The following is a 24,022-nucleotide window of genomic DNA, read 5'->3' on the forward strand; positions in this document are numbered from 1 at the left end:
GTGAAGTGTCGTAGCTCTAATAAAATTCAAAAAATTGGCTACAAATAGAACTTAAAAAAGATACCAAGTTGATGAGGCCTTACGATCCATGTACTTAGGGATGAAGAGCTGAAGCTTCCTCCTACTCGTTCAGGGTTCTATTGGCGAGTTAACACTCACCGGAATCGAACCGTCTACTGAAAGAAATGTGGCGTCATTATTGGATTGATGAAAGGTTTAGATTATATCCTTTTATGTGAAATTGGAAAAGCGTGCACCCGTGACTGCAATAATTTTGTTGCTTGGAATAAAGGGCAAATACCCCAAAACTAGGGCTGTTCATGAGTAAGTTTGAGCCAAGTTGAGCCAGCTCAAACTGGAAACTCGGTTCAAGCTTGAGTCGAGTTCAATTTCATTAGCTTGAGCTAAGTCGAGTTATTAAAACTCTAACTTGGCTCGATTAAGCTCAAGCCAAAAATTGGCTTGAGTCGAGCCAAGCATTTTATTAAAAAACTATTTTTTAAAAGAAAGAGCAATCCATATGCTTTTTCTCTTTATAAAAACATTTGAAACATTAACCATATGCCAGGGACCAGATTGGCACCGGTGACACGCTCGGCCCCCTTCCTATTCGGCTTTGCCACCGCTTCCTTTTGAACTGCACTTTCTATCAGCTGAGCCCAGCTCACTTAACTCGAGCTGCACTCATTTAGGTTGTCGAGTTCATTTCTTAACTCGAGCTCGACTCATTTAATAAGCAAGTAGAGTTCGAGCGAGTTTAAGCCGAGCTTGAGTTAGGTCAATTACCCAAAACTATTCTCCCTTTTATAACCGGCAAAAAATGGGGCTCGACTTTCGTCTATGAGGAAAGTACCCTGGATCACGCAAGGGAGATATTGATGATGTTGGTGCAATAGACAGGGGAGAAGCTAATAAGCAACTGGTTTCTGTTTCAAATTTTCATAACGTCAACTCCTTGTACTGAAAAAAAAAGGTATTGATATAGTTGAAGCATGGCAAGAACTTCATCTCGATGCACTAAAAACAAGCCTAGTTCTCTGTGACGGATGGATGAAAGCTATAGCTCTTAGCATACTCCTCCTACTCATCCAAAGTTAGAGAGAGCTCAATCATCTTGTGAATTTGCCATAAATATCTTTCATGGTGGCAGATTCCTCCTCCTGTACCTTTTTAATGCCAAATTGATGAGGCAATAGGTAGTATTACAAATTATCTTATTCCTTTGACCTTGTAATTATTAATGGACTTAAATAAATCTGATGTGGCATGCTTTTGCTTATGTGACAAAAGATTCATGGTTTATCAAACTAAAGATTTTAGATTTGGTGTAAAATCCATACTTAAAATCCTCCATTTACCTTTTTGTTGATTTATGATCACAATGGGGTGGTTCAGCCCTTAAATCCAGATATCTCAAAAACTAATCAGGGACAATCATACACCCTCTAAGTGTACAAAAAATTATGCATGGACGTATGTAATGTTCAGAGTAGCAGTAAAAAAAAAAAAAGTTGTGAAAAGGCTAAAAGTTCAAAACAAATATTTAAAATGAAATTCCAATATATATTATGTATATATATATATATATATATATATATATATGTATATATATTCTTTTTGAAATCTTAGCATTTTCACTACCTTTTTTAGTTTTACAGAGGCTCTTTTTTTACTGCTACTATGAACATTACATACGTCCATGCATGAGAGAGATTGAGGAATTGGTAAAAAGCAAACACCTAGGTCAGGGATAAAAATCAAGCCCATTGATTTTTTTGTTCAAAAACTATTTTAAATATAATATAAACATCTTAGTATATTTATAAATACTATTTTGATATAAAACATGTTGTGATTCAAATTGTTTTAATGAAAACTGTTATTTTTTTTTATTATCATGTCATCGGGAGTATTCATTTTTTTATTATACAAACACCATTGAAGCCTAACAAATGAACAACTGAGTATATGTTTTGCATCAACTCGTTCTTAAGATCATATCAATTAGGTTAGATTGCAAAAAAAAAAAACACTTTAAAAATCAAAATCAAAGGGTCTCATTTTAACAACTTTTCTCTCTCTCTCTCTCTTTCTCTCTCTCTCTCTCTCTCTCTCTGTATATATATATATATATATATATATATATATATATATATATATATATATATATATATATATATATATATATATATATATATATAGAGAGAGAGAGAGAGAGAGAGAGAGAGAGAGAGGAGGGAGAAGTTGTTAAAATCAGTTTTACTCACATCACACAGTCCGCAAGGGGACTGTTTTGATGACCTGTAAAATTATTTCTTAGTGCACTGCATCCACCCATTTTTGCACCTTGAAATTAAACAAGCTGAAACCGTTTACCTTCTGCACGAAAAAAAATAAAAAAAAGGAGGGCCGGCCGGAATCAACTTGACTCATTTTGGAGTTGAGAATTTTCTTATGCCGTACGCAAAAAGGAGTTTTTTTATTAAAATATTTTCTTGGCATTAAACAGCTCCAAAATAAAGTAAAGGGACGAGTAATAAATTTCTTCTTTCCTTTGGAACTAAGTAAACCTAACAATGTAGGGATGAGCAAAGACCTGATGATGGTAGTGATAAGAAACAGGAAACATCAATGGCGCTATTTATTGTAGTCGAGTGCTTGCGCTGTTCATCATTTATTTTGGAACAAATTCCGCAACCAAACAAACCAGTTGTTCTCGTGTGTTGTGTGTTGTCAGAAGGGATCGAGGAAAGAACAGAGAGATGCCCTCAAGTGAGCATTGCTCTCAATTAATCCTTCAGCCATTAATGGCAGCCAATGGAACTCATCGATCTGATTATTTTTGCTAAAAAACAATACAAGCTTTTAGATAGACATGTCTCACTTACCATTTACCCGGATTCGATCGATTTAAATGATCTCTCTTTAAAATAAATATGATCAATGAGAAAGTTTTGAAGCTACCTTTCTGATAATCAATACAATGTTTTGGAATAAGACACACAGACTCTCTTTTTTTCCAAGCGTGTGAGTGAATCTTCGCGGTCCACCAGCTAAGCGTCTTAAATTAAAGACAAGTTTCATGACAGCGCGCTATTTTGTTGACGCTAACGGAAACTCGAAGAATGGAGGTTTTATGCAAGAAGCAGTATGAGGTGATCATAACTCATAAAAGCAGACCTGCATTTTTCCCATTAAGTTCGATCGAATCTGTAGATAAAAAATACGAAAACTCAAAATTCATGGCACAGGCAGCTGTTCTTCCTGCAACGTGCATGTGGTTGAGAATAAATGACAGACACAGCAGATGCGAAGCTGTTCACTTTTAGATTTCTCGCCGCCTAGATGGGGTCTGTGCACCCGGTTAGGTGTGAAATTCATGAACAGATGGTTGTAACTTGCACGCAATGGCAGATCCAGAATCTGATTTTTTTTTTTTGAGAGTTTATTATCTTTTTCAAAATTTCTAAAAGGGTAAAAGTAATTTAAAAAAAATAGTAGGTAAAATTTTATTTTTCAAAACATCAAGACTCGTAGTTCTTACTCAAGGAGTTTGAGGTTTAAATCTCCTGGTTGCTTATTCTTTTGAGCTGCGAATGGTGTAGAAAATTGAAGGATGTACCATATCTACTTAAGCTCTAAGCAAGCCAAAGCCTTAGAGGCATAAAAAATGAAAAGTTTATTTTCATTATACATTCATAGTTTTTCACCATCAAAGGTCAGCATGGGCTTACTTACACAATGAAAATTAAACGAGCTGAAATAGTTGAAGTTCCTATGATCTTGGCAACGATAAGCATGGGAAACTAAATCTGATTTTTATGGAAACATTTTCTTTTTCTTTTATCATTAATTTTGATTGATGTTGCTGAGATTCTTTTTTTTAATCTCTCTAAAATGGTTGTCTTTCATCCTTATCGTTAACAAATACGGTTTTGATGATCTTATAGAGTGATGTGCCAACTTTTGTAAATTAGGTTAGTAGACGTACAACTGAAACACCAACTTTTGTCATGAGTATGCATTTGAATATTAAAACTTGGTCAGGAATGTTTTCGAAAATAACATGAAGATGAATGCCTCTCCTTTTCTGTCATTGGTGTGGAAAAAGGGAGACTTTACATGTTTCTCAGTAACTTATTAATGAATAAGACATCTCATGCCAATCATTTTTTAAATTAAATTCCGAAACCAGTTCCTTACAAGAAAACACAGCTAGATACTCTGCTCTTGGAAGAAAGCAGCAAATGAAGGGGGCCAAAGTTGTGAGCTCATTTATGATACTTTGTTGACTTTTTCCTCTTTTTTTGTCCCTATGGTATTATGGGCACTTAACTTGCAAGGAACCATAGTAAATTGAAAAACTCTGTTTCAACTAATAGAGGTAAAAGATATCCCTTGGCTCAAAAGTTACCAATACTTGTATCCCTAGTTAAGGGTGGGCATCGGACCGGGCCCAAGCCATTGGCTTCAGGCAGGCTCGGGCCAAGAAAATAGCCTGCTCGAATTTTTTAAAAACTAATTTTAATTATATATATATATATATATGTTAATTGAAAAAAATAAATCAAACCTGGATTGGGCCCCCTCAGTTAATTGATATATAATGCCACATGGGATCCTAGAAAATCAATGAAAAGGGGAAATAATCTCCCTCGATTTCCTTATTATCAAAATGAAACAGGCAAAAAAAAGTCCAACAGACAGCTATATTTAGGGGTGGACATCGAGCCGGGTCGGCCCAACGATGCTAAAGGCTCTCTCACTGTATTACCACCCATAGATGCTAAAGATAGCACATGGCAATCCCCATGCATACTTGCTGAGAATGTCTTGCACCCTTCTCATCCAAAACTCGCTACATAATAACAAACCTGAATTGATGAAAACCATGTTTACCAGTAAATGATACACTTGGAAGTATGCAGGGAAATTACCTTGATAATTATTGCATTAGGTTAAGAGACAGGTTTAGCAAATAAGCTATTTCAAAATGGATTGAAAAAAGGTTAGCAACAAAAACAATATTTTTCCATGGAGTTTGATGATATTGCATAAAGTACGAATAAGTCATTTGGGTACTTTATTAAGGTCCTAGCTGTGTTGTCCTACCGACAGACATAGAAAGCAGGTATTTGGACATACATGCATTATTTTTTGGTTAAACTAATTCAAACTACTCACTTTTACTTGATTTAGCTTGTTTCTAGCTCAGCTTTCATTCTACTTTTGCAAGGTATTGGTCATTAACATGTATTAATGCTTTTATTTATATTACTTGTTTATTTAAATGTTGCTTGTATTTTTTTTTTTTTTTTTGCATACATACATATAAAATCGTAAAGAAAAGAGAAATGTAAAACAGAGAAATAAAATCATGGAGAATGTAATCTCCTCTATATCTTGTAAATAAAATTTTCATCATAGTGGAACTGGAACATTCTCCGCCAAGGGTTAGGTGTGGAGGAGTTGTGGACGCGAGAGTTTGCATCAGTAATCACGTTAATTTTTTGTTCTTTGTTTCTATTTCTTCCATCTCTGAAGTAATATGAGCTTCAGTCTTCTCTGATGCTCGTCTTTTCATTGTCAGTGAATAACCAACCTTTGTTATCATTTTTTCTCACTAAAGGGTTTTTGTAGTGCAAGCTTCTGCCCCGATTTAGGACAGAAGACTCCCCATTTCAGCAGTGCATCGTCTAACTTAGATTCTATGCCCTACCACTCCATATTTAAAGATATATCATAGCACCTATGTGACGCTATTTTTTTTTCAAATTCTACATTAAATCTTGATTTTTTCCTGCTGTTTTTCAGATCATTTTACCGGAAATTATGAGGGGAATGGATGGTGTTTATGTATATTGTTCATATTTAAATTTTAGTCTATTTTGAAATTTGTAACATAAATCTATATTATGCAATTCGCATGATATTTTTGTATATGAATTACGTTTCTCTAGATAATGTATTGTTTCTCTTTCTAGCTATCTCCTTCTATCGTATATTTATATATGACTGTTGCTACAACCTTTTAACAAAAGTTTTCAATGCTTGTATTGATGGTTTTTGCCATCACTAAAAATATATTTTCTTGTTGTGTACTTTCTTAAAAATAAATGTGGATGACATTGTTCTTACTGGAAACTGTGATTAGCAAATCTCTGTTAAGGACTGTGGACTTATTCACTACTTCCTTGGTATTGAAGCTGATTTCGAGCATGAAATCTTATTCTTTCATAGAAAAATATATCTATGATATTTTGAACAGCGCTAGCATGCAAAAATTTGAAAAATATTTCTGCCTCTGTTATAAGGCCCCTGCCAAGAAAAATTCCTAGCTCTGCCTCGCCTGTGACCAGTCAATATTCATTTTTTTGAGAGACAAGAAGGTCACCCCCATCCAACGATTTGGTGTCAAATAAAGTAGTTGAGGATCTTACTGAAAATAATTGTTATATATATATATATATATATATATATATATATATATATATATATATATATATATATATATATATATATATATATATATATATATATATATATATATATATATATATATACTTTCATTTGAAATCAGTTTGAGCTTGGCTTGAACTCGACAACTCTACTAGGCACTAGAGCAACTTGAGTGTTCAACCATTGATATTTACTTCACTCCAATTTTGTCATTAGTACATCCCAGCAGCAGAAGCAATTTTTGACTTGTGTGGCAATTGCCCACACAGACCTACACAAAATATTTATTTATTTACATTTTTAACTATTTTCTCATTTACATATCGGTTCCTCCTAAAAAATGTAAAATTTAAAATCTTAGTGTCCAGCAACGAGAAATTTCCGGCTAAGTAACTATTTCAAATCTGCATTAATTAGAAATGTCATATTCTTTTTTTATTATTATTAGGGCGCAGGCAATTATTAACAAGACTCAGAAATAGAGAAAAATAGAACTACTTCTGATACCAGCGATTTTTCATATCATTGCTTTTCTTTGGTGCAGTGGGCACCGTGCTCTGCGCTTGGATCGTTCAATTCGACGCCAATATTTCATGCTCCTGGGCTCCGGCACGTATTCAAACTGAGCAAATGGTGTCCATCCAAGCAATGATTTGTTCATTCGCGCTTTTCAATTTCACATGGTTGAGTTAATGCCGGCACCATGCATGGCGCTCTGGTTCATCAAGTTCTCGATCATCATCTCGAAGTATGCTGAGAGGCTTTCCGTCCAACGCCGAGCTCCAAACGTCCTTCCGGTGAACACCGGCTCGTTAAGGATGATCTGGTAAAGCGCCCGGTCCTCGATTTCTGCATGCTCTACCCACGTAACCTGCGTCGCATCCAATTCATGTTCTTGAACCTTTGAAAAAGAAAGACAAGAAGATTTCTTTTTTTCCCAAAAAGACAATTTAAGTGAACGTGAGAAACATATATATGTGAATTTAATTTATTTGATTTGATGAATTGTGATGTGTCATGTACATAAAATGAATTAAGTCAAATGATTAATGTCCTTTACTCTTTTTGAGAAAGATAACGACTTTCATTTTCTACTGAGTGACTCTATCGTTTCGTCTATCTACTTTTTCTCTACTCATCTTATTTTGTTTTATTGTGTTGTTGTCTTGTATATTTCTTTTTTCTATTTTATTTTTACGGTTTGTTCTTGTATCTATAAGACTTCTTGTCTCCAAATTTTTGTTATGCATTTTGTCTACAAATTTTTGTTATGCATTCACGCCTTATCGGCTTATACATGACATTTAACATAATCCGCATATTTAAGTAGTAGTCATACAATACATGCAACATGAGAATGGATAAGTCAAAACTTATACATATATAAAAAGGTGTAAATCAGGTTTGACCTAAGTCATCCATGTAGGACATAAGTAGGGCAGTATAATGAGTTGAACCAACTTGAGCTCGCCCAGTTAAGCTCAACTTGTCTAAACAAATCAAACTCAAAATTAACTGAAAATTCGAGCTCATACAAGAGTTGAGTTCGAGTTACATGAACTCAATTTGATTAAACTTGAGTAAACTCATTTAATCTAGGGTTCTTTTGTCTTTTGTAATTTTCAAACTTAAATTCAAGGAAAAAAATCAAGTCAAATGAGGAGTTGATAAACTAGCATCAACGAGTCAAGCTGGAGCAGGGACTTGGTCTATCAAATTGACCTCAAGCACAGCAATATATAAATCAAAGCGAGTCTAGATTATCAAGCTCAAGCTCGAGTTACAGTCATAGGTATAAGAAATAGAATGGATCAATTCGAAACCCACCAGAGTAATGTATACCTTATCTACATGGGAGTATACCTTATCTACATTACCACGAATCCTAACAAATTCGGCTTAATTTTGTCTTTAATTCTTTCTTTCTTAAATGAGGCTTAATCAACACAATTAAAATGAAAATTAGAGAGAAAATAAAAGTAATCACTCGTAGGACTTTGAAATTTCCAAATATATGTTGCCGCGAGCAGCAAAAATTGAAATGATGAAAATAGCTTCACCTCAGAGCGTCCATCTGAATGGTCTCGGATGACGAGGCCGGAAGGGAACCGCCTGTAGCCGTTGGAGGAGGCGGCGGCGCCGCCGTGGACAGTGTAGTTCAAGCCGTCGAGCGGGAAGTCCACCACCACCCACAGTCCCTCCATCTCCAAGTAATTGCTTGAGCGTAGAAAGTACAGCTCCCTCGCCCCCACCAGCGGCGGCGGAAGCAGGAACTCAGCATTCATCTGCAACACAGACAATTAACGATCTCAGCCGAGAGAAGCTTATCATAAAGATCTCAGCCGAGAGAAGCTTATCATAAAGAGGTGTTTGATGGGCATGGAAAAATTTTCTCATGTATATTTGCGTGGAAGAAAAGGAGCTTATCTCCACATGACACCTTAGCAACAAGTAGAGGAAAATTTTTTAGTAAACTTTCTTTTTTATTTAACGAACAAAGCATACAGTTTTTTTCTTGGTTTCTTTGTGCTAGGAAAGATGTCTGACTGTTTGGTTCTCGAGTTTCATGTGCTAAATTAGGCAAGAGAGGACTACGATACAGACTTGCAGTACTTGGATACTGACTTACCAGTTGAAGGGAGCCATTGCCCATGTCTCCTACACCGGCTGCTATTACTTCAACAGTCCTCGCTTGTGCCACTATGGAAGGAAACATCTTCATCCACGTCTTCTGTGATTGCCAAAATCAAAGACAATGTATAACAAGCTCATACATGTGATACTCAAGCATGAATATTTGGAGATTGGAGTGATAGATAGAAATAGATTTACCACATCCAGGAAGGAGCGGACGATAGTTGCAGAGTTGGAGGAAACCATGGTCCTGTCCCTAGAAGCCTCGATCCTTGGATCACCAGTACTTCGCCTGGAAGCTGTAACAGTCCACTCCGGGAAGGCATTGTAGTACTCTTCCATGTTCAGGATCTCGTTGCCCCCTTCTCCCGCCATCAACCACAGGGGCTCACCACCTTGTGCCATTCTCAAGAGCTGATGAGCAGCGGTCATCGCCAAATCGAGGGCCCTCACCTTCTCCGACTCCGGCAAGCTGACCCCCACGAATTCCGGCAGGATTGCGGTGAACGGAACCAGGCATGATGAAGAGGCCATTGGCGGCTCATCATACCCTGTATAACTGCCTATTTCCAAGCCTAGAGAAGGCTCAACTGGCGTAGGGATGTGGTGGGGTTGGCTGTCGTTGCGCAGATTAATGATCTGTGCCCACCAAGAAGATGACTATTACTGTTTGCATTAATTTAACATGGTTCTAAGCAGCCAAGAATAGTGCAAGAGAGGTGGACTCAGAAGGAATATTAGCTTAAATGATGGTGGCTCCGTCGTTAAATAGCTTGGGACCTAATAAACTTCTTTGTGGCCTAATGATTATACCAATGACAACATAATATCATTAATGCATGACATTATATGAAATTTTCGATTTTGGGTTCATGTTTTGCCTATAATTCGACTAAAGCAACTTTTCTAATAAAAACTGCCAAACATAACCATGAAGTAAACTTCTCCTAATTGGGGAGAAAAAGCTAAAATAGTAAGAATGTAATCTAATGATACAAGATAATTAAACAAAAAAAGGCGCAGCCAACGTCTTTTGTTTCCCATGATAACAAAAGTTCATTTTAAGTTTTTATTTGACAGTGCCTAGGGAAAGTGTGATATTATTAGGAAAAACACAAAAAATGAATTAGTATGAATGTTTCATTATGCTAAATGCTACTTCTAGTATTATATGTCATACCATTTACTATAAATACTGGAAAAATATTTCACAGGAGGAACGAACAACAAAACTTGGAGTCCATACAGTGAAATAACATACTGAGAGAGAGAGAGAGAGAGAAAGAGAGTTATGTTAACCTTTTCTTTAAGGCGTGTGTTCTCCATGTGGAGACACCGTAGTTCGTTTGTCATATTTGCAGCTAAAGAACCGTCACACACACAGCAATTGCTTTCTTTGCTAGACATTAAAGCCATCTGAAGGATGTAATTCTCAACTTTGAGCTTCTGATTTTCTTTCTTCAGTCTTTCGTGTTCCAGCCGTTCTTGTGTTGTCTGGTGACAAACAAACTCTTTCAGCATCTTTCTCTCACTATATATATATATATATATATATATATATATATATATATATATATATATATATATATATATATATATACACACACACATAAGAATTTATAAATTATACAAATTGATTATAATATGTTTGATCAATTTGATTGGCACTTCACAAAGTACTATACGTAAAGTATATTGATAAAAATGTAAATAATGACGTGAACTTTACTTTAAAAAGGTAATTTTGCATGTACCACTTTATAGTCCATCAATAGGTTGAACGAATATATTGTACATAATCAGTATACACATCTTTCCACAAAGTACTATATGTAAAATTTTATTGATAAAAACATAAATAATGACATGAACGTTACTTAAAAAAGGTAATTTTGCATGTACCATTTCCTAGTCCAACAATTAGGTTGAATGAATATATGGTGCATAATCAGTATACACATCTTTCATCCGTTCACATAACTTAAAACAACTAGGCTGATTGGATATAGATTGGAATATACATCTTTCATTCATCCATTTACGTATGGTACCTTCTCATGGGTCCGGCGATTTTGAAACCAAAATTTTATCTGGAGAGTTGTCAAACCGACGTCCTGGCTAAGAATTTGACGCTGTTTCTCATTAGGGTGTGTGCACTCCCTAAACAACCTGCACCGCATGCAAGCTTGAAATGTGAGAGCAGAAAGACAACAATTTGCAGAGTCTGCATAAATAAGAACGCCGTGATCTATAGAGAAGAAGAGCCCTGTGAAGGTGCACGATCGTATCCCGTAACGTCGCTTCTAGTTTATTAAGTAACAGGAAGGAAAATTTTCTGTTCTTCTAAGCAATTCAGGAAGGAAAAATATGCTCATTTTCTGTTTGGATTTTACTTGTTCATTTTCTCAATCTGCTGCTCCGTGTGCCTATGACAACGTGCCTTCGGGGCCGCCAGATCTTCCCTGCTGTCAGCAGTGTGATTATTACTGGAGCTGCAGTCTTGCGCCTTACATATTTCTGGCGGTTCAGTGTTGTTCTATGGAAACCAAAAAGAAGAAAACTCAGTTCTCAGACTAAAATCATTGGAAAAGGAAGAACAAATTAAAAGAGAGAATTCTTCTTCTTCTTTCTGCAAAATAGTTAATCGTTGACGATACAAAGAATCTTTAATGCCCATTTTGCAGAGGAACATACCCCAACATCAACACATAACAATTTAACCAGAAAACTTGTTTTCACCTTCTCCCTCAGTAGGAAAACGAACAACAACCAGATAACAACAGCAGAGAAAGTATTTTTCAGACAAAAAGGAAACTTCACCTCCATTTGGTGCCTGAACTGAAGCTGTAGGAAGCAAGAAATGGTATTGCTGCCCTCTGGTCTCCCAATCACAAACACAAACCGACCCAAAAATGGTGAGTATATTTGTTGAGGGTTTATTTGGTGAGCTCAGTGCATATAACCAGCGTTGGGTAAAAATATCTCAAAATGGAGTCTCGAAAAACGAGCCATACGTGGTGCCAAAAAGGGAAAAAAATGGGAACGCCATTAAAGAAGAAGAAGGCCTAAGATTTCAAATCCACTTCAAGGGATGATCTTATGAGTAGGTGGACGGCAACATTAAGTATCAAAGCCAGAAAATTTTTTTAAGAGCTATGCTGGTACTTTAAAATTATAAATTTTCAGGGTCACCGAGATGCAAATAAGCAAATGGCTGTAAAGTACTAATATGTAAATAAACAATTTATGTGGGTCCATATGGGTAATTGCCCACACAAACCCACATGAGTTTGGGCCGACCACTCTTTCAAGGGGCCTTTGCATGAAGTCCAGGCTCAACCTAAGTGGGTCATTTAAAGGAACTAAAGCTCTCTCTCTCTCTCTCTCTCTCTCTCTCTCTCTATATATATATATATATATATATATATATATATATATATATATATATGATCAATTTACATAAACTTGTGCTGCTTTCAACCGATCTATCTAATTAGAAGGATTGGCTAAGTACTGAAGACTAAAGCTCATTTGAACATGAAAGCTGCTTAATTTAGATAAAACCTTAAAGTGGTAGGGAATGCATCTTTAAGTTGATCAGCCTAGGTAATTAACACTTAGATTTTGATCTCTGAAGCTGTTTATAGCAACCTTAACTTCGATTGAAAACAGAAATTTGGTCTCTCTCTTAATAGGGAATTAAACAGACAACCGAACAAAAATCGATGAATTCCATGTAAACGACAATCCATGAAAACAATTCGGATAAATTAAAGATGATTAAGTTAAGTAGCTTAATCTTCATGCCCAGTATGATCGCATCCACGTAAGTGACGATCCACGGAAGCAGTTTCTTCAAATTAATAACAATTAAGTTAAGTAGCTTCGTCTTCAGGCATAGTGAAATCATTTGTTTTCGATAAATACTTCAATCAATGATTATTTAGATCATACTCATTTCATTAACCAGGCTTTATAGGGTAATATATATACATTATATATGTAAGAACTTATGAAATGAACAAGGTGTGTGTAGTATTTCCAACCACTATCGTTTCATATTTACTTTGCATTAATTTTGTTAATGCTATGTTCCAGTGGCAGAGGCAAGTGTGGACTCTGTGAAAATTGCCCACACAGACCTACACAATATATTTATTTATATACTTACATCTTTTAGCCATTTTCTCATTTACATACCTCTTAAAAATTAAATTTAAAATATGAGGGAGAAATTTCTGGCTACATAACCATTTGAAATCTACATTAATTGGAAATGTTAGATTCTTTTATAAGGGTGACAGATCAGCAGCACCTAGCAATTACTAATAAGATTGACAAATAGAGAAAGAACACCAACTTTTGATGTCAACAATTTTTCATGTCTTTGCTTTCTTTGGTGCAGTGGGCACCGTCTTCTAGATTTGGATTGATCAATATGATACCAGTATTTCAGCCGTTATTTCACAATAAATGAAGAAGAGGTGTGATCCTCTGCCATGGCGTGCACCTAATTCTCCCAATGAATTTTCTTCTTTGAGAAAGCCTGTTCATGTGAAAGGGCTGGAAAATATTGTCTAATGTGGAAAAACTTTGACATCTACTTAAGAAATTGGAGTAGATTCAGATCTAAGAAATGACATCTGATTATATTTGAGTTGGGAGTTGGATTCAATTTTAAATAAAAGTCTTACATCTGATATCGATGCATTTCGACGGTTGATTCTTAACATACTATAATGCAAGTTGGGTTCAGTTGTGTATTTATCAATTTGGATTCAGATTCAAATGTAAAAATCCGATTTCAGATTAGATTCTGGTTGTTAATTTAAAAATCAGATTCCTGGTATATATTTTTTTTCATGTTTCACTCAAAATTTGGACCCGAATATGTAAATATCCGATAAATTAAATATGGAAGGGAAAATCCGACGGGAATCTGATTCATTGACATCAAATATACGTGTACATTTTTCGACCCTCGAATCCTGGAGAGAAAATTACGTGTGTTGGCCCTGTTGGGCGCACCGTGCCCAGTAAAGGAGGGTAGGATATTTTGGTAATTTATGAAAAACAATTGTTCTCCATGGTCTTTTTTACTTTTTTTCTATTTTTAATTTTGTCTTTACAAAAAGTTTTCTTTTTCTAGTGTGAATAATACTGACACATAAAAATTCATGCACCGATATGACACATATAACCAGTCTCGGAATCTTAAAAGATGACAAACATAAACGCTCTTTTACTTTTTTTTTCTCCTTCCAATGACAAAGGTAGGCTCGGACCACGACACCCCATGAAGGCAAAACCATGATCAATCTCAAGGGGCAAGACTATAATAGAGTTAGAGTTTGATTTATAATCTTCAACTTGACACTCTAGGCATCTTGTGTTAATTGAGTTGGAGCAATTTATAGAGCTTAACATCAAGGAGGAGCAAGCGATTTAGAAGCCAAAGCCGTATAATGTGGTCATTTACTCTTCATCTGCTTCTAAAACCCAACAGAAAGATTAGTTTAAATGAGCAATTTTGACCAAATTTGCTACGAAAATGATCTAGAAACTGCAGTGCCAAATGGCTTGAAGAGTTTTGTCTTGATCTAGTGTAGAATAAGTAACGGCATTGTTTGATAAGGAAGATAGCACGATTCTATCAAATCTAGCTACTTGTCTCATTTTTTGAAAAGAAATACAAAAGAAGCTAATAGGAACAGTTGAACCGGTGTGGGAGCAGGTCAGATCCCTACAAAAAGAAATGACCCCATGCATGATCGAATTATGGACCTTCAACTTACAAGTTAGGCATCAATTGGTGTAGACACTAGTATTTATAAAAAGGAGTTGTTCAGTAGCTGATTGTCCTGATTCCTATCTTTTTGGGAATTAAATCTGCTAGAAGGTAAGCTAAGAAACTAGGTCGTGACATTTGGTAGACCTACGGTTCCATGCGTACCAATGTGTGTATTTTAGGAGTAGTGGATTTATAATACATGAAAAGTTATGTATTTAAGATTGTGAAAAATCTTAAGAAACTTATGATATGTTGTTAAGTAGTGGGTTGTCTTAATTCCTAAAATTTTTCGAGCTGGAACCAAAACTAGCAGGGAGGGAGTTGAAATCTTTCAGACCAAGGGCCTGAGCCCAATGAGTAGGTTGGGTTGTTACAACCTCGTCCCTCCCGAAAGATTCTAGCTAAAACATTTTTTTTTTAAATAAGATACTTATAGTTTCAAAGTTAATTTAAATTAGTAATAGTTTGAATGGGGAAGAAAAAACAAGCTCATTCACCTTCTGCAAAACTGAGAGATTCAACTTGCAGGAGCCAACAGATTTGCATGTTTATGCCCTTACTAACCCAAATTCTTACAATATCAGCCAACACATTGATGTAATGTGGATTTACATTAATAATAATATAATTTTTGTGACACCAAGTCATAAAAAGGTTTAGTCTCTGTATCAAAGATTCTTAAAATCTTCAAGGGTTTAGAAAAGAGTTGGCTAACTTATTAGTTGTGTGGTTCAAGTCTTTTTTTGAAGGACGTTATGATACAGTTTAGTTCCATAGAGAAGATTCTTGAAAATTTAAGTTGTGTGGTTCAAGTCTTTTTTTGAAGGACATTATGATACAGTTTAGTTCCATAGAAAACATTCTTGAAAATTTTCAGACTTATAAGGAAGTTGGCTAAATAATTAGTTGTCATATATATATATATATATATATATATATATATATATATATATAAGTTGGCTATGGTGATTTTGATTCTAATTTCTAAACAAAGGGTGTCGCTGATATCTGTCTGGATTTGCCATCATTCAAACACACTAAGAGAGAGGAGAAACAGAGAACTCAAATGTACATGTGGTTCAGTGCAAGCACCTACGTCTACGGAGAAAGCAAACCCTCTCAACACTTCACGAGAGTTGTCGAAGCCTTCATTAAGTTTCAAAAAAGGATTACAACAGTAGAAATCTCTAGAACATATTTTGGGTTTATTTCCTTTTGATGCAAGATTTTTTTTAAGGGAAGCTTGAAGCGTAATCCCTTGGTTCAAACTTTGCCTTATCTTTGCTTGCTTCTTCTTTATGAACTTCCTTAGGTAGCACATTCTAATGAAAAGCTAAAACAACATTAGATATAATATTTGCATCTAACAGCCTATTCTATCTTCTACCCACATGTAATAACCAGAGAAACTCCCTCTCCATACATATGTATCCATCATGGTTAGACATCTATTCAAACACGACCTGAAACTTTCGGTTTGGCCATCGTTCTTAGATCTGGACCCGAATCTAATGAGGCAAAAGTGGTAAACCAAATCCAGATCCGAACCGAGCAACACCAAACCCGGGAACAGAGGAAACAGCGACAGTACGGTAGGGTCGAGAACCTTCCCAACTATTGCTTTTCCCATAAAGCCCCTACAAAGCCACACTCGGCAGTTTAGGTCATTTCTGTAAATGTTAAGGGACAATACCGACTAGTTGACGATGTCCAGTAGTAGCGATTTAAAATCTTCCCCCTCGTGGCGCGGAGCATCGTCGTCGTTCTTTCCCTCGTTCCCGTTTGGCTCGCTCTCCCATTTTCGCGATTTTCGCGACAAATAATGGCGGCCCTCTCATCAACAGCCTCCCTCTTTCTGAAAAGCCCTGGAAGCCGCTACCACCAGCAAAGGCCCTGTCTCTCTTCCTTTCCCTTCTTCTCCTTCCCTCGGACCTCCTCCAGATTGCCGCTCCTCCGCCTCGTCTCTGCCCTCGACGGCGGGGAAACTCCGGCGGTCGGGCCTCTCTCTGGCGGAGCCGCCGGTCGGCCGAAGGGCTCCAGCGAATCGGCGGGCAGGACAGCTGACGAATGGGGCGAGAAGGCAGAGCTTGGGGAGGACGCCGCCGAGAGCGTTAGGGTTCCAGGGGCAGACCCTCCGGTGAACGATGACGAGTGGGGAGGTGGCGACGGTGCCGGGGATTATGTGTCGGCAAACGGGAGTATTTCTGCTAATAATGCGATTGGGGAGCTGAAGCAGAGTCTTGTGGATACAGTGGAGGGGACGGATTTCGGATTGCGGGCTTCAGTGGAAGTGAGGGCAGAGGTCGTGGAGCTGGTTAGCCAGTTGGAGGCGTTGAACCCTACTCCGGCGCCCGTGGAGGCGCCTGAATTCAACGGAAATTGGGTTCTTGTGTAAGCGTATTTTCTTCCTTCCCTTTCATTGCTTTATGATTTTGACAATGTTTACTTCGTATTGGCTTGGTTGATTCAATAGTTATAGATACCGGTTCAATTTTCCTTGTCTTTTGGTCGATCAATCGGGATGGGGCATCCATTCAGATGTCCATTTAACATGTTGCATCTTAGTTTACAGTTCAGTTTCCGTGCATGATTTTTTTAATTGTTTTGTAAGCTTGGGCTTAAGCACTTTAGAAGTCATGATTTTGAAGTATTGTTTTGATTTTTTCCATTTAAGCAATTGAATGTACATTTCTTAAAGATGAAAGAACGAGGTACTGATTAATAAGGTAATTGTAGTGAGGGGAATGGGAGGTTGCTCTGCGAATTTGTTTAATAGTTGCTCGACAAAGTGACATTGTATTTGTGGTAGAGCTAGTCAAATGTACTTTTCTGTCCAGAGTAGAACTGCACCATTCCTAGTTTACCTTCACCTTGCCGGTCTTTCAGAGGAAAGAGAACTATGTATTGAAATATGTAAATGAAAGTCTTCCTCATGCTACTTCTAACATAAAGAAGACATTTGAGAGACTTCCTACCCTGCACTTTTCTCTGATTTCTTAATGCTTCACTCAGTAATCAGTGTAGATTATGACAGTATATGATTTCTCTCCGGATAAGATCTACATACTGACACACATGCACCTGTTGTCCACGTTTCTTAATGGAATTTGTTCTTAGGAAAATTAAAACGGCAACTGTGGAGCTCATCGGCGATTGAGATCAACTTGATGGCATCAAAAGCATTACTAGTGGCTTTGTCGTACCGTTGGTCTCTTTTGCACCGTACATTTAGTGGAATGTCCCTTTGCAAGCGAGGAAAAGCATTCCAGGCTAGCTTTATTGGTTTCCTTAGAAAATATTAGAAGATGGTTCCTTCTGTTCTTCCACCTTGGTAAAGCAACTCGGGGTTGCTGTACTTTGTTCTTCTTCCATTTAAGCTTTGATTGAAATGTATGATACAGCCTGCTTGGATGCATGCCCTTTGGGTTTAACCAATATAAGGATCTGATAAGTAGCCAACATACCCATCTTAACCTTTTAAATTAGGAAATATTTTCAGTAGCGTTCCTCAGTATGCAGGAACAGACCAAGGGTGAGAAAAAGACACACACACACACAGAGAGAGAGAGAGAGAGGTCTACTTCTGCACCATGCGTAGCACTGTAAAAGATCCTCCTCGTTGTCAAGGAGAAATCAGTGGAAATCAAATCCACTAACCTTGGCAATGTAAAAGATCTTCCTTGAGGAATAGTGGAAATCAAATCCACTAAACTTAGCAAGGAGAAAACGTCATTGGAGGAGCAACCCAACTAAGGAAAGAAAAGTTTGAATACAAACTTTTCTTTCCCCTTCCTCTCAATCGTTGTGGTGTATTTCCTTACAGGTTGTAATTATCTCATATTTCTTGAAGTGTTGTATTCTTTCCATACCTTGTAACGTGCTACACACTATATAAGGAGAAGATATCCCTTGCATAACGTTCCCAAGATAGCACACAATCTGATTCTGTGGGTCGTTTTACATCTGACAACGATTGCATTTTTGAATTCACTGCATTTTTGAATTCACTCCATCACAAGACAGGAGCAATACTTCTTCGAGGACCGAAAACTAGTAATGGTCTTTACCCGGTTCAAGTAAAGACCAGACCTAGTGATGACATCAAGAAGGCGTGTGTGGCTCAACAAATAAAGAAGGTTCGAGGGTCGTATGAGGAATGGCATCGGCATCTCGGACATGCAAATAGGAACATAGTATCTTTGCTTAATGCTCTCAGTTACATCTCAATAAGCAGTCCTATTCCGAAAAAGGTGTGTGAACATTGCTTAATCGGAAAGGCGCATAAGTTGCAGTTTCCTTTGTCGTCTTTTCATGCTGCTAAACCTCTTGAACTTCTTCACATGGATGTTTGGGGACCAGCCCCAGTAGAGTCCAAAGATGGTTTTAAGTATTTTCTATTGATTGTTGATAATTATTCCCGCTTTACTTGGTTGTTTCCATTGAAAAATAAAAGTAACGTATATCAGTGTTTCGTCAATTTCAAAACTCTTGTGGAAAACCAATTGGGAACCACTATCAAAACTGTTCAATCAGACAATGGAGGAGAATTTTGCAATAACATTCTGGAAAATGAGTTGGAAAACCAGGGAATTATGCACCGCTTTTCATGTCCATATACACCCGAACAAAATGGGATTGTAGAAAGGAAAAATCGACATGTAGTTGAGACCGGATTAAGCATGCTTCATGATGCTCAACTTCACCATCGGTTTTGGGTGGAAGCCTTTAGAACGGCAGTCTATATAATCAATCGGCTGCCTACTCTCAAACTAGACCGAAATTCACCATTTCAAATGATATTCAATCAAGTTCCAGATTACAGCTGCCTTAGAGTTTTTGGATCCAAGTGCTATCCACTATTGACGTTGATTAATGACAACAAGTTTCAGCCAAAGACAACTCCATGCATTTTTATTGGATATGGGAGTCGACACAAGGGATATGTATGTCTAGATCCTAAATCAAGGCGAGTGATAATTTCTCGTCATGTTTATTTTGATGAACACTCTAGAGGCTCTAGCAACACAAGTGATGTCTCGCTTCAAGAAGCTGATCTTCAACAGTGGGCTTCACAAATTCATAGTAAGTGCAATATAACCAACTCAGGACAAATCACAATGAGCGACTCTCATACAGAAAGTGTCGTCATCTCTCCAGCAATCAATATAGAGGGTCAACCAAGTGAGGCTCAGACCGAAGCAATCCACACTCAGCAAGACGTATCACATGTTGCTGTTGTTCCAGATCAACCATCTACAAGGAGAAGTCAAGACATCATCACCCCTGCTCAACGATCATTAACACACTTACATAGAATGGTCACACGTCCTACAACAGGTGCGTCACCTCATAAAATGGTTACTCGTTCTATGACAGGTTCTCTCAAACCCAAGACGTTCTCCGCTCAAACAAAGAAGGGAGTCGAGCAGGAGCCAGCCACATTCAAGGAAGCCAAAAGTGTTACTCACTGGATTAACGCTATGAGACAAGAGATAGATGCCCTGCATAAAAATCAAACTTGGAATCTAGTTCCACAATGCCCAGAGTATAATATTATTGATACTAAATGGATATACAAGATCAAACGCACTGCTGATGGTTCCATTTCAAGGTATAAAGCACGTCTGGTCGCTCGAGGATTTTTACAAGAAGCTGGGATAGACTATTTGGAGACTTTCAGTCCCACGGTTAAGCCCACTACAATTCGCGTCATTCTCACTATTGCTGTCCAACATGCGTGGTCTCTTCGCCAGCTCGACTTTGATAATGCATTCCTAAATGGCGTTCTTAATGAAGACGTATACATTACCCAACCAGAAGGGTTTAAAGATCCACGCTTCCCGGCTCATGTTTGCAAACTCAACAAAGCGTTGTATGGATTAAAGCAGGCTCCTCGAGCATGGTATCAACGCCTAAGCACTTTTCTCAGCAACATTGGTTTTCAGGTATCCCAATCAGACGCGTCTCTATTTATTTTCCACCAAGGGTGTGAAAAGATATATATCTTAGTTTATGTTGATGATGTTATTATCACTGGATCATCCGATGCTCTCATAGATCAGACTCTCGCCAAACTTCGAGCATCTTTTTCAGTCAAAGACTTGGGAAATTTATCATATTTTCTTGGCATAGAGGTGACCAGGCAGCCCGACTGTTTGATTCTTCGGCAAGGAGCCTACCTTAGCAATATACTACAGAAAGCTCACATGACCAATGCCAAGCCGGTCCAAACCCCTATGTCTACCGGCCATGTTTCAGGGTCTAGCGCTCCGTTCTCAGATCCTACTCTCTATCGGAGCGTGGTGGGAGCATTACAATATCTCACCCTCACACGTCCGGATGTGGCATTTGCAGTAAATCGAGCATGTCAATACATGCATCAACCCTTAGAATGCCACTGGAGGCTCATCAAGCGCATTCTCAGATATTTACAGGGCACAAGCCAGCTTGGACTACGCATTCAAAAATCAAATCATCTTCACTTAAGTGCATTTGCTGATGCCGATTGGGCTGGAAGTATTGAAGATAGGAAATCAACAGGAGGGTGTGTAACATTCTTGGGTAATAATCTTATTTCTTGGGCATCTAAGAAGCAACGAACCGTGGCTCGTTCAAGTACAGAAGCTGAATATAAATCTCTCGCATGTGCTGCTGCAGAACTCTTATGGCTGAAAGCTCTACTAATTGAGTTGGGCATATCATGCACTGGAACTCCAATACTGTGGTGCGACAATATAGGTGCATTATACTTAGCAGCAAACCCTGTTTTTCATGCTCGGACAAAGCACATTGAAGTTGATTTCCATTTTGTGCGAGATCATGTATCAAAGGGACATATCTCAATCAACTTTATTAGATCACCCGAGCAAGTAGCAGATGGATTGACCAAACCTCTTGGATATGCAAAATTCAAAGAATTTAGAGACAAGCCGAGCATTGTCCCTGCCACGCTCAGCTTGAGAGGGTGTGTAAAAGATCCTCCTCGTTGTCAAGGAGAAATCAGTGGAAATCAAATCCACTAACCTTGGCAATGTAAAAGATCTTCCTTGAGGAATAGTGGAAATCAAATCCACTAAACTTAGCAAGGAGAAAACGTCATTGGAGGAGCAACCCAACTAAGGAAAGAAAAGTTTGAATACAAACTTTTCTTTCCCCTTCCTCTCAATCGTTATGGTGTATTTCCTTACAGGTTGTAATTATCTCATATTTCTTGAAGTGTTGTATTCTTTCCATACCTTGTAACGTGCTACACACTATATAAGGAGAAGATATCCCTTGCATAACAACGCAAGAGAGTTAGCCATTCTTTGTGTCGTCTCTCTCTCTCTTTCTCTCTCATTGTTCCTCTTTCTTTCAAGCACAACTGAATATGCCATAGTTATATGTAGCACTTACTATGCGTGGCACTGCTGAATATGTCATATCTATATCTAACACTTAAGGCGAGGCGATGAAGTTTGCTGCAAATTCGTTTATTTTGAAAATCTTATCTCTCTCTCTCTCTCTCTCTCTCTCTCTCTCTCTCTCTCTCACACACAGAGATCACATGTTCTTTGCTATTCACCTAATTCTTAGAAAATCGTGTTCATAATGTTGTGGGAACCCCAACAGTCTTTTAACAGTCTTCCCCCTAAGAAAGCAAACGTGAATGAGTTTCTCTACTTTTTGTTGAAATCAACTTTTACCTTAGTGAGTAGGAGGATTAGATTTCAGAATTTATCATCTGATTTACGAGGTATATATTGCTCTGAGAGAGTTACCATGTAATTCTTGGGTGAATTGTTAAAGGATATCTGCTTATTTGTTGTACCGGCATGGTTTTGCAGCATTGTTTTAATACATTATGTTTGAGTGTTATTGAAATCTTCTCTTTTGGGGCGGATGCTTGTTTAAATGATTCATGTCGCCTGCTTTGCATGCTCTCTGACTTGGTAATTTGTGTTCTACACCCAATAGGTATACATCCTTCTCAGAGCTGCTGCCGCTGATAGCAGTGGGTTCCACTCCTTTATTGAAACTTAAAAGGATATCCCAAGCAATCGACACCAGCATCCTTAACATCCTAAACACTGCCGTCTTCTCAAGCCCATTTGCCACCCTTTCGTTCAGCGCTTCTGCATCTTTTGAGGTTCGAAGCCCCTCAAGAGTACAGGTACTCTTTCTCTCTCTCTCTCTCTCTCTGTCTATTGATTGTATTATGGAATTTTTATTTGAGAATCTTATTGCTTGGGATAGCTTCTCAACTTTAAGGCATTCATGACCAACGTACCATTGTTCATTTATCCCGGCACTTCTTCTGCACATGCTCATCAAACATAAGATTCACAGGTAAAATTTGAGGAAGGAATATTCCAACCGCCAGAGTTATCAACAACTCTAGACCTACCACCCAATTTTGATGCCTTTGGGCAGACGGTGGATCTGTCGCCTTTACAACAGTCACTGACTCCCGTTCAAGAAGTCGTGACCAACATTTCAAGAGCAATCTCTGGGCAGGCGCCACTTAAAGTTCCAATTCCCGGTGAGAGATCACAGTCGTGGCTGGTCACAACATATCTCGACAATGATCTGCGAATTTCCAGAGGAGATGGAGGACTATTCGTCCTTGTCAAGGAAGGCAGCCCTTTACTGAAGCAGCAGTAATGGAGTAAAAGTTTGCAGTTTGTACTTTTTCTTCTCTTTTGAAGGCGGAAGGAGTACGCATGTATGCACCACTTTGGCGGACGTGACCTGCTCTTTATTTATGTAATGTTTCTGTATCTATAGAGGTTTTCTATACTACTGCTGTAATGCATGGTGTTTAGTGTAGTATAGCCTACTTTGTAGGGAATTCCGTTCAAAGCAGATGAAATACGTCGAAGGTCATGGCCTACTCGTTCGTGTTCTATGGTGAAACCAGCAAAAAAAAAAATCTCTGCTCATCATGGATACTCCTGTCAAAGCAATGGTATCACCCTCAGCAAAAACAAGCAATGCAGAAATGGTCTCCTTAAATTAAAAATCTGACGGATGAAAGTATTAATCAGGACTCTTTTGCACGGTCAAAATCTTCTAAGCGTGGTAATTTATAAATTCTAATGCTAGATTTTTTTTAACAAAAGTTCATCTTTTAACATTGTCGTGGTCAGGAAAGTCATC

The 24,022-nt window shown here is 37.7% G+C and overlaps 1 protein-coding gene across 1 annotated transcript; it reads left to right on the plus strand.

Moving 5' to 3' along the window:
- The first annotated feature begins 16,622 nt into the window (after nt 1-16,622).
- On the plus strand, nt 16,623-23,714 carry LOC116266275 (plastoglobulin-1, chloroplastic-like). Its single transcript, XM_031647422.2, has 3 exons — nt 16,623-17,275; nt 22,841-23,036; nt 23,213-23,714. The coding sequence occupies exons 1-3, from the start codon at nt 16,707-16,709 to the stop codon at nt 23,525-23,527; spliced, it is 1,080 nt and encodes a 359-aa protein (XP_031503282.1). The 5' UTR covers nt 16,623-16,706; the 3' UTR covers nt 23,528-23,714.
- The last annotated feature ends 308 nt before the right edge of the window (nt 23,715-24,022 follow it).

Source organism: Nymphaea colorata, chromosome 12, assembly GCF_008831285.2.
Source record: "Nymphaea colorata isolate Beijing-Zhang1983 chromosome 12, ASM883128v2, whole genome shotgun sequence".
NCBI lineage: Eukaryota > Viridiplantae > Streptophyta > Magnoliopsida > Nymphaeales > Nymphaeaceae > Nymphaea > Nymphaea colorata.

Excerpts from the sequence above, each read along its gene's own strand:
- LOC116266275 (XM_031647422.2), top strand. The coding sequence starts at position 16,707 with ATGGCGGCCCTCTCATCAACAGCCTCCCTCTTTCTGAAAAGCCCTGGA. Across the intron at positions 17,276-22,840 it reads AACGGAAATTGGGTTCTTGT|GTATACATCCTTCTCAGAGC; the intron begins GTAAGCGTATTT and ends TACACCCAATAG. Across the intron at positions 23,037-23,212 it reads GAAGCCCCTCAAGAGTACAG|GTAAAATTTGAGGAAGGAAT; the intron begins GTACTCTTTCTC and ends TAAGATTCACAG.